The sequence below is a fragment of the Palaemon carinicauda genome, chromosome 13, assembly GCF_036898095.1.
Source record: "Palaemon carinicauda isolate YSFRI2023 chromosome 13, ASM3689809v2, whole genome shotgun sequence".
Lineage (NCBI taxonomy): Eukaryota > Metazoa > Arthropoda > Malacostraca > Decapoda > Palaemonidae > Palaemon > Palaemon carinicauda.
Window position 1 is genome coordinate 138308369 of NC_090737.1, and position 16389 is coordinate 138324757.

Here is a 16389-nt window from a genome sequence, read left to right on the forward strand (position 1 = left end):
TGAAAGATTTTGAGTATGATGGTGTGGTGTTTTTAAACAGCTTTAATTTGTGCTTTTGGATTTCAGGATTTACAATTGTTGAATGTTATTATGGGTCAGAATGTTCTATTCAAGAGTCAAGCTAAGTCAATGTTTGCTTACCATATTTAGCATACTTAATATTAGAATATTTTATGTCAGATAAATAAGCAGTCATTTTTTGGTCAATATGATTGCATTAAGAATAAAGGTTTTAAGTGTTATGTTAATTTTAGATAGTATATTGTAACATCTAGATTTTATTTTCAATTTAATTTTTATATTTTAGTAAAAAATATTTTTTTTACTTCATTACTCTATAGTTTACTATATATCTTTTACTTTACAGTACTCTATATTGTTTACTATATATCTTAGCAAAATTGATATTTAGATGTAATTATTTTTTTAAAACATTATGGCAATTATTTCCATAGTTAAGTGGATCAAGAAGCTTATGCTTGAGATTAAAGATTTTTAAATATAAAAGAAATGCAAGACTTGGCTGTATCCTTTTCATCCAATATATTGCATGCGCACATTTTGAATTCTTGATATTTTGTAATTCAGCATGGTAAAGTCTGTGTTCGTTCGTTAAGGCAGTCCTATCCGTTTTACTTGAAGGAGGTCCTACTAGAACAATTTGTGGCATCCTGTACTGCAAAGAAGCACATCGGAAGAGGGCTTTATAAAGTTACAACGGTTGAATTATTTTATGCTGTAAATAAAACTCAAGTTTCTTACCTAAGTTAGCTGTCAGACTGCTTTCAACAAAGTAATCAACTTTTGGACATTTTGTAAAAAGGTTAATTTCTGAGGTAGTTATAGTTGTTGGTGTAAATAAAACTTGCGTTTCTTACCTAAGATAGCTGTCAGACCGCTATCAACAAAGTAATAAACATTTTGACATTTTGTATAAAGGTTAATTTCTGAGGTTTGTTGGTGGGTAGAGGAAACCTCACTTTGACTTCAGCCGCAGTTCAGTTCACAAGTACTGCCCTACAGTCTTACGATTGGACTGTTTTAATACTTTTTAGATTGAATATATGTGCTGGCAGATAGTCGTGTTCGAGGAATGTTAATGGGAAAAAGCCAAGGATATGTACCATTTCTTGATAATTGTATGACAACCATTTTCTGTGATACCTGTTTTTAACCAGTATACTTTTTCCTGTCAGGAAGCATGTCCATGTCTGTTGCTGTTCTATCCTTCATGAGTGTGGCCTGGCTAAAACAACACAAACCTAGGGACATTGGCTTTCCTTAGTGAAGGATATATTTACTAGGAGAAGTGATCCTTATACGTTGCAAGGCGAGAGGTTATGTATCGGCACATTACCATCCACAACAATACACTTCGGTACACAGCACAGGCGTAAGCGCACCTGCTATCAACGCTCTATTGGGAGATTGAACACAACACACCATCAGTTGGAAAGGAAATAATGTTTTATTACATGTTCTGCATGTTTCTACAGGATCTCCTTTTAGAAGACAAAGCACCGACTAACCATCCCCCCCATCAGGTCCGACCCTTATGCTCGTCTTCACATGCTCTCAACACTTGAGCAGTTTCCATTGGCGTTACTGTGTCATCGGTTTTCCACGTGTTTTGCTCACCATGTGATTAAACACTTTGGGAGTGCACTCCTTGTGTCTGTTCTTCAGAATTGCATGTGGAAGAACTATTGTCTCCCGCTTCGTTCCAGTTCTTTCGTTCTATGATACAGGTGGAAGAGTAACCTGTAATTGTTCTCGTTGCATGGGCGTGATAAAAGACCTTCCCTTAAACCTTGGTCCCAGGTTTCCTCGCATTCTTTTCCATTCACGAAATAGTTTTGATTATGATTGGTCCCATGAAATTGATGTCCTTGCGTTTGGTCCTTCCTCCCAATTGGTCATTACGTGATCATTTCCCACAGGATTGTGCCTGCATGATTGGAACCTCACAATCTATGGCCATACAATCAGAAATTGTTACGTTCAAGTCACCAGGGAACTTGTTACTTCCCACCACTCACAGCCCATAGGTCTTTCAACATCCTGGAATCCTTCGATGCTCGATCTTCCTGTGTGCCGAGACTTCTACGACCTGGTTCTTTCCACAATCTGAGATCTTCCGAGTCTTTTGCACAATACGGAATTGGAGAAGACTTCTAATGGATTGTACAAGCACCATGATGCCACGTTGTACCTGCTACCGTCTTCTTTTCAATCGACATTGTTGGTTTCCTCTCCTTATTCTAAACTCGGTTACTTAACTATCCAAATTTCTCACCATTTGTCCCCCGACAGCAAAAATTACTGGCTTGGTATTTGGTGCTCATTCTTGATATCTTGGGTTGTACTATCCTCTTGTTCATCAGCTTTCGAAGCCTTACCTTTTCTCTCACTAAATAAATAATAACAATGTAAAGGCACCTTTTGAAATTACTTTTCCATTGGCCAACCTACTAATGCTTGGTACTATGTCTCCTGTAATCTCTCCAAAGACTAAGGAAATTAGTGCCCCTTTAGCCTCAGAGGACATGAGACCCAGAAGCAGTTCAGTTTCTGATGGAGAGCCCAGTCACTTGATTATCCTTTCTTCCTCAACAGGTGATCACCCTATTCCATTCGTGAACTTAGCAAGTAAATTTCTTGAGGGGAAGAAGGGTTCTTTTGAGAATGTAGAGAATCGCTGACCCTACACCACCCGAATTAATCCAGTACCTCAGGAGGTATAGATCCTCAAGGCTGACTCAATGATCACCAAGATCTTTGCTCTCATTCAGGGAAGGATAATGCCCATTGATCGCAATGGCGCTTCTATGCCCCTCAAATCTCTAACCCGCTCTTATAGTATCATCATTACTTCTTCCTCGGGAACATTGTTGCATTCATCATATTGAGGGATTCCTTTCACTCCAACCGATTGAGTAGATCCTACCTCAACTCTCTAGACAATGTTAGTTATGTGTCAGATGAGGTATATCTGCACTGCCAATTGATTCAGCGACAGCAGCACTAACAACAGGAACCCGGTGAAACTTGCATTATTCTCAGACCTGAAGAGTTACCATGGAAACTGTTTCCATGATAAGCCTCAAATTAATATCCTAATTTGACCCCAGGTTGAATGCAGTCTATACTCTGCCTGCTGAGTTTTCATTCATTGCATAGAATGATGACATGCAAGTACCATTGCCTGAAGTTAACCTATCTTGGCCCCAGTACCAATGGAAGCAAAGAACCCAGTGTCGGTGTGTGTCCTTGTGGAGGTTCTTACACTCATTTGTGAGTGAAACAAACTGGGTTTTGTGACCGTGGCACCAGCTTCAGGTAGAACTTTGGTGATTTGATCGGTGCTTTCGTATTCTACAAGGGTCGAGACTTATCTGGAGATGCCATGGTTCTATTTTGCTTGTTAATCCTGGATTGAGTTGACGATCCGATCGAGATAGAATTTTTTGCTAGCCTGTAGTAACAACTAGTCAAGGTGGGAGATTGCTTTACTGGTAAATGATAGTATCCCATTGGTAAACTGGGTAACAACTTAAGTATCCCATTGGTAAACTGGGTAACAACTTAAGTATCCCATTGGTAAACTGGGTAACAACTTAAGAGAGCCATAAATAGCATTCATAAAGGCCAGCCCGATGGAGTCAAAGAGTTTCCTACAAAGAAAAAAAAACATTATTTTAGGATTAAAAATCTGAAGCCAGGATAAATGAGAATTAAAACAAATAAAGTATTTCCAAGGTTTAACCAAACAACTTATAACAAATTTACATTTACGTGATTACAGTTAAACCATAAAATATCAACTACATTAAATTTACCTTTCTAAATTTTTGAAAACAAAAACTGTGTACATATAATTCACGTTCATCATGAAAATTAATTTAATTTACCTTTCTAAATTTTTGAAAACGAAAACTGTGTACATATAATTCACGTTCATCATGAAAATTCATTTAATTTACCTTTCTAAATTTTTGAAAACGAAAACAGTGTACATGTAATTCATGTTCATCATGAAAATTCATTTAATTTACCTTTCTAAATTTTTGAAAACGAAAACAGTGTACATGTAATTCATGTTCATCATGAAAATTCATTTAATTTACCTTTCTAAATTTTTGAAAACGAAAACAGTGTACATGTAATTCATGTTCATCATGAAAATTCACTTGACAAGGATTGTGCTAACTCTAAAGGTTGTCCCATTAAGGGGGGCGCCATTTCATGGACAAGACACATTCAGAAAGCCCATAAGTGTACCGAAACTTTTAGTAGGTACATTTTACGTTTCAAAACACTACAGGTGGCAAATACCAATGATTCAAACATAAGCAACTCCATGGAAAAATCACAGAACATAATTAAGAAACTCTTAGGCACTTTATATTAATTATATAGTGTTCTCAACAATAAATACCATCTTTTTTTTTTATGTTCAGTAAAATTTTTCTATACTGCACATTTCACTAGGTTATGGGCAGGTACAACAATATTATATACATTTTAGATAAATTTGAGCAGGTTTAAAAATACAGGTACTGTACACTATATCAATTATACTACAGCAGTGTGTTAAGAACAAAGTTTATTAATAATTTTTTTAATTTGATTAGAATCCATTTTTTCTTTAATATTTTGCACTACCAAAGTACCTTCTCTGTTTGTAACCTCTTCCAGAAATTTTCTAAGCATCATTAAGTCTTTATGAGCCAAAGCACTAATATTTCTCATCTCTTTATTCTGTTGCACCATTTTTGAACTCAAGTAACCACTGTGTTCTAAAAGCTTATCATCAGAACATTCCACTGACGAAGGTAGCATCAACTGGGGCAGTGTTCTACACTGGGTGGTAATTATCTGATCATCCTTCGACAATCCAGAACTCGTCGAATAATGTGTAGTGGCAGATTCCATCATGCTCATGTGCATAGCCATGCACAGTCGCTTTTGTATATCTCCCAGTTTCACGCAGTCCAAGGTAGACCACGATGCAACTTTTTCCTTGAATTTATTTGACTGACATCCATAGGGGGCCATCTGGGACAATGTGAGCGTTGCTAGCCTCTCCTCTACAGCAATAACTTCCTCTTCGTTTAATTTTAACGTTATAGAAGCAAAGTCTTCAACGTGAAGCAACAATGCATCCAATAGTTTTAAAATTTCTGGGAATAATAGAGAAGCATTGTATGTGCCATTCTTCCATGTGACATACTTGAGCAACAGATTTACATACTTATTTCGAAGCACATCAATTTTTTCTATTTCTTGAATTACTCTCTTTAAAGGTGTATACATCAAAATACAACTTGCTATGACTCCCATTGGCCAGTCAAATCCTAATTTTGCAGCAATGCAGTGCAATTCATGGGTTCTAGTGACAAACCCTTGAGGGAAGACCTTCATTAGGTCTGAAACATGGATTACGGGATGGTTGGCTTTGTTAGTTCCTCCTGGAATGTGCCAACATCCAGCATCTTTATTGAATAAGTATAAACTAGTGCACTGTATGGCTCGCAATGTACATCCATCCAATAATGCAATCTGGTCGTGCATCACTAAATTCAAAAAATCCTCATTCTTAAAAACAAAGAAAAAATGACGTAAGACACAATTCAAGTGGATGTCCATGTAGTCTAAGGGAGTAAATCCTTTACTTTTATACAGAGTTTCAGGAAGCGATATAGTTAACATGGCATCGGACACACTTTTAATGAGATGATTAATGTGCCCAATTTCATGGGGCTCTAAAAAATTCTCAATAGAAGATTTATCTAAAGAGTAGGGAGTGAGGTCCGGTTCCCTTATGTACTTAAGAAGGGTATCCAGATCCGGCAGTTTCCCGTTTTCGTCTAGGTAACCGACGGAATAATTATCATCTGAATCGGAATCTTGCGATCCTTGAAGACTCAAGTCTCCAACGTTGATATCTGAAGAGGTGCTTTCGCTACTTGTGTACCTTCTTCCTCGTTTATGACTCTGTCTCTCTTTTGGTTTTTCGGTCGTGTGAGACTTCATGCTTGGTCTGCTTGTTTCAGGGGGTGGTGCATGAGTCTTTGAAAATTCTTCTACTAGTTCTTGGTGAGCCATGTTAAATGGATCGCAAGGCCTGTAAAATAAGTTGAAACATTAGTTTGTTACATAGCTGTATTCAATCAAAACGGATTAAGTAAAGTTTTTGGCGTTTTTAGCTCAATTGAAGTGGAACAAGTTAGCAATAGTTCCTCTTTGAAATGTACAATATATTGAAAATACTATATGCATAATTTAGGAAAAAGAATATGGAACGTAAGAAAATAAAAAAAGCTAAAATTAATGATAGGAACAGAATCATTTGAGTCTTAATATGTCTAGTCTGAGTTTTCAGGCTTGAAAAAAAAAAAAAAAAAAAAACCTTACATCTTGAACCATTTCATTGCAATTCAAACAGTTTGGGCCAATGCTGCAATCGTGCAATATCTCAAAAATAAGTATATTAATGTGCAGTGAGCATGTTCTAGAACAGACTTAAATCCTAACATTACAGTAAATGTATAAACCTAAAATAAAGCGAATTTCCCTTTTGGGGAAAATAGTCAATTTCTTGAGCACCATTGGACATATTTTACACATGATTTAGGTACTCCCAGTCCTATAATTGGAGGAATTATTATATACAGTTATTACCTGTTTTTTTTTTTTTATTTATCAATGGTATAAGAAAATTTGACATGTAAAACTGCATATCAATAACAGTTAATTTACTCAGCTTTTTCTATAAAAGAAATGTTAAGTCCTACCTTTAATAGTTTTAAGTGCTAAGATTAATAAGAGAAATGTTCATAAACAGAGCTTGAGACTTGAGTGCCAAATTATTTTGGAGTTCAAAAGGGTTTAAGAGAACACCAACAAATATTCAAAACTTTCTTCACTAATGTGGAAACCTGAGGAAATGGCGTTGATTTGGAGAGAAAAAAAAAAAAAAAACTAACTTTTTTTCAAGTTTCAAGGGAATAGGCAGATTTTATTTTTTAATGAATAAGCAACATAAATTACTGTGTATGTTTGTTAACTCTTTAGAAAACCAAAATAATTTTACATTTCATGTTTTAAAAATACAAACTTCCTGCTTTACTTATGCCTTAATAACTCGCAGAGACATTAAACTATTTACCTATTTAAACCATGCATGAATAGCCTTACAGCGTAGTCCTCCTCAGACTCCTGCTGATTAGCAATGTCATTTCATGACTTTTTCAGACATTAATTGGTTCATATCTTACTTGGCTTATGATACAGTAATTAAATTAGTCTTTTTAAACGTAAGTTAAAAATATCAGTTATGTATTCTGTTTTTTTATTATGAAATTAGATCCATAATATGACCTGGCATTTGAGTCAGACCGGGCATTCGCCCTCAAGGTGCACGTTGAAACCCCTTAAGCTGCACTACGACGTAAAGATAAAAAAATATATCCCATAGCTGGAGGGAAATAAGAAAATATAAATAGGTCAAGTAGAAGTGGACCAAATGGGCACTGCAAAGACCCTTTAGTTAACACCTACAGCACAAGGCAAGAGGTGCATTGATGGTAAATCTCTACAGAAAATTATGTATTATAATGTTCATGTAGGTGTACCTCTACAGAAAATTAGCCACGTGGACACACACGCGGTACACAACACAAAGGGTCGCACTGAGATATGAGGAGCGTCGAGATGATATCACGACGCGATCAGAGAACTTACTGAAGGTCGCGACCCAAGCTCACATAAGGCCTGCCTCGGCATTGCCCTCAGGGCACGTATCCTTCCGCTTAGGCCTACCATTACAGAAAACGGGAGTAGGGTAAACTACACAAAACTCTGGTCGGTTGAGAGGAGGTTCCTGGTAACTCCTATGAAAGTAGTTCGAGGTAAGTTCCTGTGCTGGAACAATTATGTTTTATAATGTTCAAGTAGGTGTACCACCAGCTAAAAGACACTCCCTGCATAAAAATGTTAGCAGTGGGTGAAGTCTTCTGTGCAGCAGTTGATGAAATTTCCAGGTTAAGATAAGAGATATTCATTAACTGATGTAACTTAAAAAAATAGTAACCTTCCTAAACCTACAGTCCTACTCAGAAGATTAAGGAAGAATATCCTGATCTTACTGGAACACTAATGGAAGCAGATTTTGGAAAAGAGGGGTCTGCATACAGGTCTACATAATCATGTCTTTGGGCTGCAAGATTAACCTTCTTAAATCCTACTGGTCTTCTCTTTTCAAGTTCATGAAAAAAATATGGCAATGTTAATGCAGAGATGAATCCCTCCTTACTTGGGATCTGGTTTCTGTTTCATGGTAGAGATTGAGTAGTTCCACAAACATCTTTTTATATGGATGACTTAAGCATACCTATCTCGGACGGAGGACTGCCTTAATGGTTTGTAGAGAGATCCTCTTCACAGGATCTGCAGTGAAGTAAGTTTCTTAAAAACAGGTCAAACAGAATCTCTGTCATCTTACCTCTTGAGTCCTGTGGTTATCCATAATCTGATGGATCTAAACTAACTCAAAGTTTTGCATTGAAAGTGGAGATGCGGTGTTCATTCGTTGTAGAATGACCTGCACTGAAGGTACAAGGTGATGTGGCAATTTGAAACTCTTGAAAAAGTGGTCATTGTGAATAACTTTTTATTCATGACCAATGGGGGGAGGGGGGGGATTATGACCATGTACTGGATATTTAACCGCTGGTGAGCTCTCTTCGAATTGGCATTTATGCAAAGTATTTAGTATTACACATGATGGCAGTATTTGTAGATTGTATAGACACATCCATTAAGTTCTTTACACAATCCATCAACTCTCTCTGCCACGTGTGTGTTGATGAAACTGATAAATCACCATTCTGGATCACTCTCTGTACCAACACCAGTAAACTATCCTTAATTAGATCCACCAATCCATGAGTATTCTTGCCCAATAAAGAAATAAAGAGCAGAACAATATACTGCATATAAAATACTTACAAATGTTTTGGTACATAATTGTCAACATAAAACATGTTAAATATTCCATATGTAAGTTCAGAAAGCAACTGCATTTCTCATGCAATTCCTAAATGTTAAGGAATCCATATGTAAGTTCAGAAAGCAACTGTATTTCTCATGCAATTCCTGAATGTTAAGGAATCCATATGTAAGTTCAGAAAGCAACTGTATTTCTCATGCAATTCCTGAATGTTAAGGAATCCATATGTAAGTTCAGAAAGCAACTGTATTTCTCATGCAATTCCTGAATGTTAAGGAATCCATATGTAAGTTCAGAAAGCAACTGTATTTCTTATGCAATTCCTAAATGTTAAGGAACTAGCAAAGTAAAATGAGCCCGCATTAATTTTATCCAGAGGACAAGAAACCACAAATCTAAAATAGTAAAGGATACAAGTCTATCTTTTTTTTGAGGGAGCTTGTACTCACTGCTAAATACAGTACAGCTTAGTTTGCTTCAAATGGATTTGATAATATAGTTCTTGTTTAGATTTGCAATAGGGCAATTTAAAGTTTTACGGTTCTGAAAATTCAAGAAAAACGCTTAAAGTTTAAACTACAGTAAGATATAAAATGTTAATATTATATAAAAGAAGTACTTACTGGCTTGATTCTTGATGGCTGAAGTAACTGCTTGACATACTAACACTACTAGTTTCACTCATTGAAGGTGAAGGGCAGTTTCTGTAATTTTTGTCTTCTTGATTTGTCCCTGCCGTTAGTCTTGCACTTAACCGTGAAATGAGACTGGTAGGGGTTTCCCAGTTATCTGAAGATACTGATGATGAAGGGACATAGTTCCCTTCTGCCCACACTGGAGAGCTTTGGCCTTGTCTCTCCATGGAAGAGCCCTCATGAGAAGTGGATGGCCGAGTTGGACTCAGGCATCGCGGGGACCTTGGAGGATCTATACGCTCCAAGGGTGGAGGAGCACATGATTTTGAAACTGATGGATTAGACATACTGGGAAACTGGTCTTCATGATGAATGGTATGTAAATTAGAAGTGCTAGGACTGAGAGAATGAGGACTGACTGAAACCATTGGCACTCGCAACCCAGGAACTCGGTTGCTGAAATTCAAGCCTCCTTCTGTTGCTGTCATGTGTTGGGGTATATTATCAGAATATGAGGATGAGTAGGAATTCCCATGCTGATCTGGAACACTATATTTATCATAACCTTTCTCCTTTGCGCCACTCCACCCATAGAAGTTATTACCATGCTGTACAGTTGCTGGACACTGATGTACTACACCAGAGGGGTACGGAGATCGGCACATGGGGCACCTCTTAACATCTTTAGGGTAATTTTCATGACTGTCGGGTGTATCTTCAGTTTCTCTGTAAGTACGTTTTTGTGATCGAATTACACTATCGCCAGAATCACGGGCGACTCTTGGCCATCCCGAGATTTGAGATTTACTTGCCATAGCAACAACATTACTGCTGCTACCAGAAGCAATGGGAGAAATTGATGTGGATGTGAGTGATCCTTCATTTCGAAGACGAAGGGGCGATATCCTTGTGTCTGGTGGCAAAATGTTTTCATACTGACTATCTAGTCGATGTTGCAGCTGGGAGCTTGTTGATGGACCCAAGATAACTTGCTGTGAATGGTGGGGTTCACCTTCATTTCTTATTACGGGATAAGGATAAAGGTGCTGGTCTGTAGAAACTACACTGCGATGACCACTACTTTCACCGCTGGGTCCCCGAGAGCCTGTTGCTATCCCCAATCTCACCATTTCTGCAGAATCATCTGAAAAAAAAAATATATATATATATATAAATATAAATTCTAAAAACCCCCTCATCACCATAACATTTCTTCATTACTATATCGTCATAAAATATCAATGAATCTAGTACATAATATGATATAATGGACAGAGGCCTACAAACTTTTATATAGCTCCACCAAACTTCATAGATATGATTATTAACTTTCTACAAGGAAATATTCTATCTAGAAAAACGTAAAATGACGACTGAACATATTTACAGAGGTCTTAATTTTGTCAGTCCTCATATGGTCAATGTATCTTAATCAAATATCTAACTGTAAACATCAAGATTTTTCACTTCATTTGAAAGTCTTCAATTGAGAATGACGTAAAACTAACTTCATTCGTCAGTAATTACTATCTGTACCATCCTTTCAACACCATTTCCAAAGATAGCAACTAATTAAGTAAGTCTTCTATTCAATAGCAGCTAATTAAGTAAGTCTTCTATTCAAGCCTCGCGCAATTTCCAACCCACAAAACTATTCCTGAATTTTTTGGATCATTCATTCCTTTGTACCATATCTATAAACATCTTGATCTGTCATTAGCTATTTGATAATCATCTTTCCCAGCGTTATCCTTACATTAAGGGGTTGGTTGCCTGATATGCCCCCTTCAATGAATTCTTTCAAAAGCATCCTCTTCCACTAAACCTCTTGTCTCCATATCACCCTTCACCTTATCATCTTCTTCCACACAGTTATCGCTACATTGAGGCGTTGGTTGCCTGATATGCCCCTTCCCATGCCCTTTATCAAAGGCATCTTCCACAAACGTCTTCTCTCCATATCATCCTTCACCTTATCATCTTCTTCCCCACAGTTATCCTTACATTAAGGGGTTGGTTGCCTGATATGCCCCCCTACAATGAATTCTTTCAAAGGCATCCTCTTCCACTAAACCTCTTCTCTCCATATCATCCTTCACCTTATCTAATTTTTTTTGCCTCCCTCTCGATCTTCCCCAACTAACAGGTTCCTCCAAAACCCTCCTCACTATCCATCCTCAAAATGTGCTCATACCATCTCGGTTGTAACATTCTTACCACCTCTGTAATCTTCACTATGCCTTTTATTTGATGCCATGTAATAATTCTATAAATAAGGGAAACTTTCATCCTTTACGTCAACATCTGCATTTCCAAATTTTTCTAACATTACACTTTACAAATTTTCAAAAAGTCTTATAAAAATCACTCTACATTCAAGCCTTACTATGAACATCTGATTATTGTACACAAAGTCTTTATTTTTAATCACAGATAATCCACTTTAGTATTAACAATTCCTCAAATACTGTATTCTGACGATGCAGACTGTTAGCTCTGTTTTAACACTTCTGAAATATATCTCTCTACACAAAATTACCATCTCTTATTTTAAAAAAATTCTATATAAACATAGGCCATTTTAGTACCGACATCTATACACTGTGACCAAATTGTGGAATGATCTTCCTGATCCGGTAGTGGGTAGTTGCATCGGTAGAACTTCAAAAGTTCAAACTTGCAGCAAATGTTTTTATGTTGAACAGGCTGACATAAGTCTTTTTATAGCTTATATATGACACATCTGTTTTGATGTTACTGCTTTTAAAATACTTTATTATATTTTTTCTCATATGGTTCATTTATTTCTTTATTTCCTTTCCTCACTGGGCCATTTTTTCCTATTGGAGCCCTTGGGCTTAGAGCATCTTACTTTTCCAACTAGGGTTGTAGCTTAGCTAATAATAATAATAATTCCCCAAAAGTACTCCTATAACATCATTGCATATCCATCATTACTTGGTTGCAAGCTGACACAACATCAACTGTCCTTTATCACACAGCAAATGTAAATATAGAGACATACATGAACATTCTCAATCCACATAGCACAGGTTACTTGCTATTTTTCCTCCTTATTCAAAGATGTACACATGCTTTATATTAACCCTTTTACCCCCAGGCTATTTGGAAATTTCCAACCCTTAACCCCCGGTTATTTTTTTCAAGCACATTTTGCAGTATATTTTTTTTTAAATTCCTCTAACAGCCTTAATTTTCGTCATAGAGAGGTCAGGTTGGTCTCATTCTCTTGGAAAATGCCTGAAGTTTCTCAAAAAATTATAAAAAATATGCAAAAAAAATTTAAATAGCAGTTTTTTGCAAGGACGTACCGGTACGTGGATGAGGGTAAAAGGGATGAGTTATGTGAAACGTACCAGTACGTTCTTTTGGGGGTAAAAGGGTTAAAACTACATACCCCTGTCAAAATATTCCAGATACCCTATAATTATATCTTTCAATGCCCTGTTTATATATCTTTAAAGTGTCTAAAAATCATAATTTTATACAGCAGTTATTCAAAACATACAAATGTTTCTATGCAACAGTTAATACTTTTAATTCAATAAAAACAGATAAGATAATAGGAAAGGGTACGTGGATACTTAAAAGTCGACAGAATGACAATATTGCCTTGATGTCAAGAAGGCTTGTAAAATAAAAAGTGAAGTGTGCCATATTTGCCAGAGGAGTAAAATCATCCTTATGAGGCATGTGTGGGCATGAGGATGCTGGCGTTGGGGAAGATTTCAGTAAGAGCAACTCCTTTCTTATTCAGATTAGTGTATGTTACAGTCCCTCTCGTCTTGTTTTGAAGAGAGATAACAGTATTCCCATATTGATTGCCAGAGCAATCCACTAAGTCTAGTCTTAATTCTATAAAAAAAAATTCTATAATGGGACAGGAAATAAATGTAATGTGACAAAAATATGAGGTAAAGAAGGAATTAGTGGGACTAAAGAAAAGGACTCGCGCCACACGAGCAGGCAAGTGGATGTTAAATGAACTTGACACAATATTGACAATTGGTAAATGGACAAAACAGCCAATGGAATCAAGCAAGTTATTCACAGGTGCAAAATTATCAGCAAGGTCAAAGTAGATAATAAAAACCTTCCTACTGTACATCATACACCCTTTCAAAGATTCTTTTGGGATGGTATTCAGGTGATTACGTTAACACAGTATAGCGACGCAAATCAACATCTCGCAAAGAGTTGGTGACATGTGCCCACATTAAACTATAGCCAGTTTCTGCTAATGAAAAATCTTAATATAGTTATCCTATGTGTATTGCAAATCAGACAATAACTAGGTTAAGTAAAATTTGGAAATCAAATCGCCTGGAATTAAAAATAAAAATGAGACCATATATCAGTTTAGTGATAGCTGTGTTACTGTATGGACAGGGCCCTTTGCATCAATAGGCATAGGAGATGATGATGATGCTTATAGCGGATAAATTACAAGATTATAATTTTTTCTATAATACTCTACAGGAACTAAGTAAATGTGTGTTTAAATTGGTCCACTCGAAATACGAATGTTTGAGATCTATTCTATAAATTTGCCTGTTTTCGTTACGTCCCACTGTTTTCCACAATACTTTACAGGAACTGTTTTCGTTACTTCCCGCTGTTTTCCATAATACTTTACAGGAACTAAGTACAGTATGTGTGTTTAAATTGGTCCACTCAAAATACGAATGTTTGAGATCTACAATATAAATTTGCCCACTTTCATTACTTCCCACTTCCAGTTAATGAACTAATGGGGCTATAAACTCCCTTAAAGAGCACTAGATCTCTAATAAAAGGAATGATGACAGTTTTATGCACCTTATATCAAGGGACTGACATTTGCAACTCCCCACAGGACCTGCAACCATTTCAGACCTAGATGCCGCCAGGAGCTTTAACGAGAGAGAAACAGAGTGTCTCGAGATACTTCGAAATTTAATGAGGTATCATAAAATGTATTTTCAAAATTTCTATTTCATATCTCCGGAGAAAATTCCCAGAATTTGGATGAAAGCGGCTAAAAAAAAAATTGATCTTCAGAGAATGTAGTAACACATTTTTAAAAAATGTCTTATGAACAAACTTTATTATTATTATTATTATTATTAGCTAAGCTACAAACCTACTTGAAAAAGCAACATGCTATAAGCCCAAGGGGTCCAACAAGGAAAAATAGCCCAGTGAGGAAAGTGAATAAGGAAATAAATAAACGATATAAGAAGTATTGAACAACTAAAATATTTTAAAAACATTAGCAACCTCAAAACAGACATGTCATATATAAACTATAAAAAGACTTATGTCAGCCTGTTCAACATAAAACCATTTGCTGCAAGTTTAAACTTTTGAAGTTCTACTGATTCAACTACCCCATTAGGAAGATCATTCCACAACCTGGGTCACAGCTGGAATAAAACTTCTAGAGTACTAAGTAGTATATTTTGGCTTTTATTTATTCAATATTTAAAATAAATTCAGTTAAATTCGTTTTAATTATTACTTGATTACATTTCACTGAAAACATTAAAATTAACCAAGCCAGGCAAGTGTGCACACCTAACGAGCAGAGGTTTGGAGTGATGGGTCATTTGAAAGACAGGAAACAGCTGTACAAAAGAGACACCTGCATTTGGAAAAAGATGAGATATTATTAAGAGAAAATTCCCTACTGCACTTTATCCTTTCTTCTTCAAAGGTTCAAACTTACAGCAAATGTTTTTATGTTGAACAAGATGACATAAGTCTTTTTATAGTTTATATATGAAAGATTTGTTTTAATGATGTTCCTGTTTTTAAAATATTTAATTTTAATAATTCATTACTTCTCATATCGTTTATTTATTTCCTTGTTTTCTTTCCTCACTGGGCTATTTTTTACCTGTTGGAGCCCTTGGGCTTATAGCTTGCTGCTTTCCCAACTAGGGTTGTAGCTTAACTAGTAATAACAATAATAATAATATTAATAAATATATTTTTAGTTAACATTCTCATTATGTGTATATATATATATATATATATATGGATAAATATCAACACAACATCGTGTTCAAATAGAAATAAATTTCTACCTCATACTTGGGATCGAACGCTAGCCCCTTCTAATGAAAGGCCAGGTCGAAACCAACCAAACATTATATATATATATATATATATCTATATATATATATATATATATATATTTATTTATATATATATATATATATATACCAGTCATCTGTTACCATTCCACACCAGAACAAAGGCCTCAGACATGTTCTTCTACTAGCGCTTGCTTATGGTCTCTATTTTCTTAATTTATCAATTCATTGTCTTTTCTTGATTACCCTGCTTCTTTTGCAATCTCTCTCTCTCTCTCTCTCTCTCTCTCTCTCTCTCTAAATATATATATATATATATATATAATATATATATATATATATATATACATATATATATATATATATATATTATATATATATATATATATATACTGTATATATACAATTATTTTTTTTTTATAAAAACAAATTGGTTAAATGATTTCCTCCACAGATCAAGGAAAAATAGCCCAGTGAGGAGAGGAAACAGATAAACTACAAGAGAAGTAATGAACAATTAAAATAAAAAAAATTATGAAGTGACAATATTGAAATACCTTTTTCAGATTATAAAATGAAACTTATGTCAGGCTGTTCAAATTCCAAGTGTTCTACGTGGGATTTCGAATTGTGTAAAAATGTC

The 16389-nt window shown here is 35.6% G+C and overlaps 2 protein-coding genes across 2 annotated transcripts in view; one reads left to right on the plus strand and one right to left on the minus strand.

Annotated features, from left to right (window-relative positions):
- LOC137652515 (ribitol-5-phosphate xylosyltransferase 1-like) overlaps positions 1-690 on the plus strand; it is a 45456-nt gene extending 44766 nt beyond the window's left edge. The window contains exon 12 of the transcript XR_011046328.1: positions 589-690. The gene's annotated coding sequence lies outside the window, so the exon portion shown is untranslated. The remainder of the gene's footprint in view (positions 1-588) is intronic.
- Positions 691-4382: 3692 nt separating this feature from the next.
- Positions 4383-16389, minus strand: part of LOC137652517 (uncharacterized) — a 19294-nt gene continuing 7287 nt past the window's right edge. Inside the window, exons 2-3 of the mRNA XM_068385968.1 lie at positions 9637-10792; positions 4383-6127 (exon numbers count right to left, since the gene is read on the minus strand). Coding sequence (XP_068242069.1) covers positions 4594-6127; positions 9637-10778 — 2676 coding nt within the window. The 5' untranslated portion in view covers positions 10779-10792 and the 3' untranslated portion in view covers positions 4383-4593. The remainder of the gene's footprint in view (positions 6128-9636; positions 10793-16389) is intronic.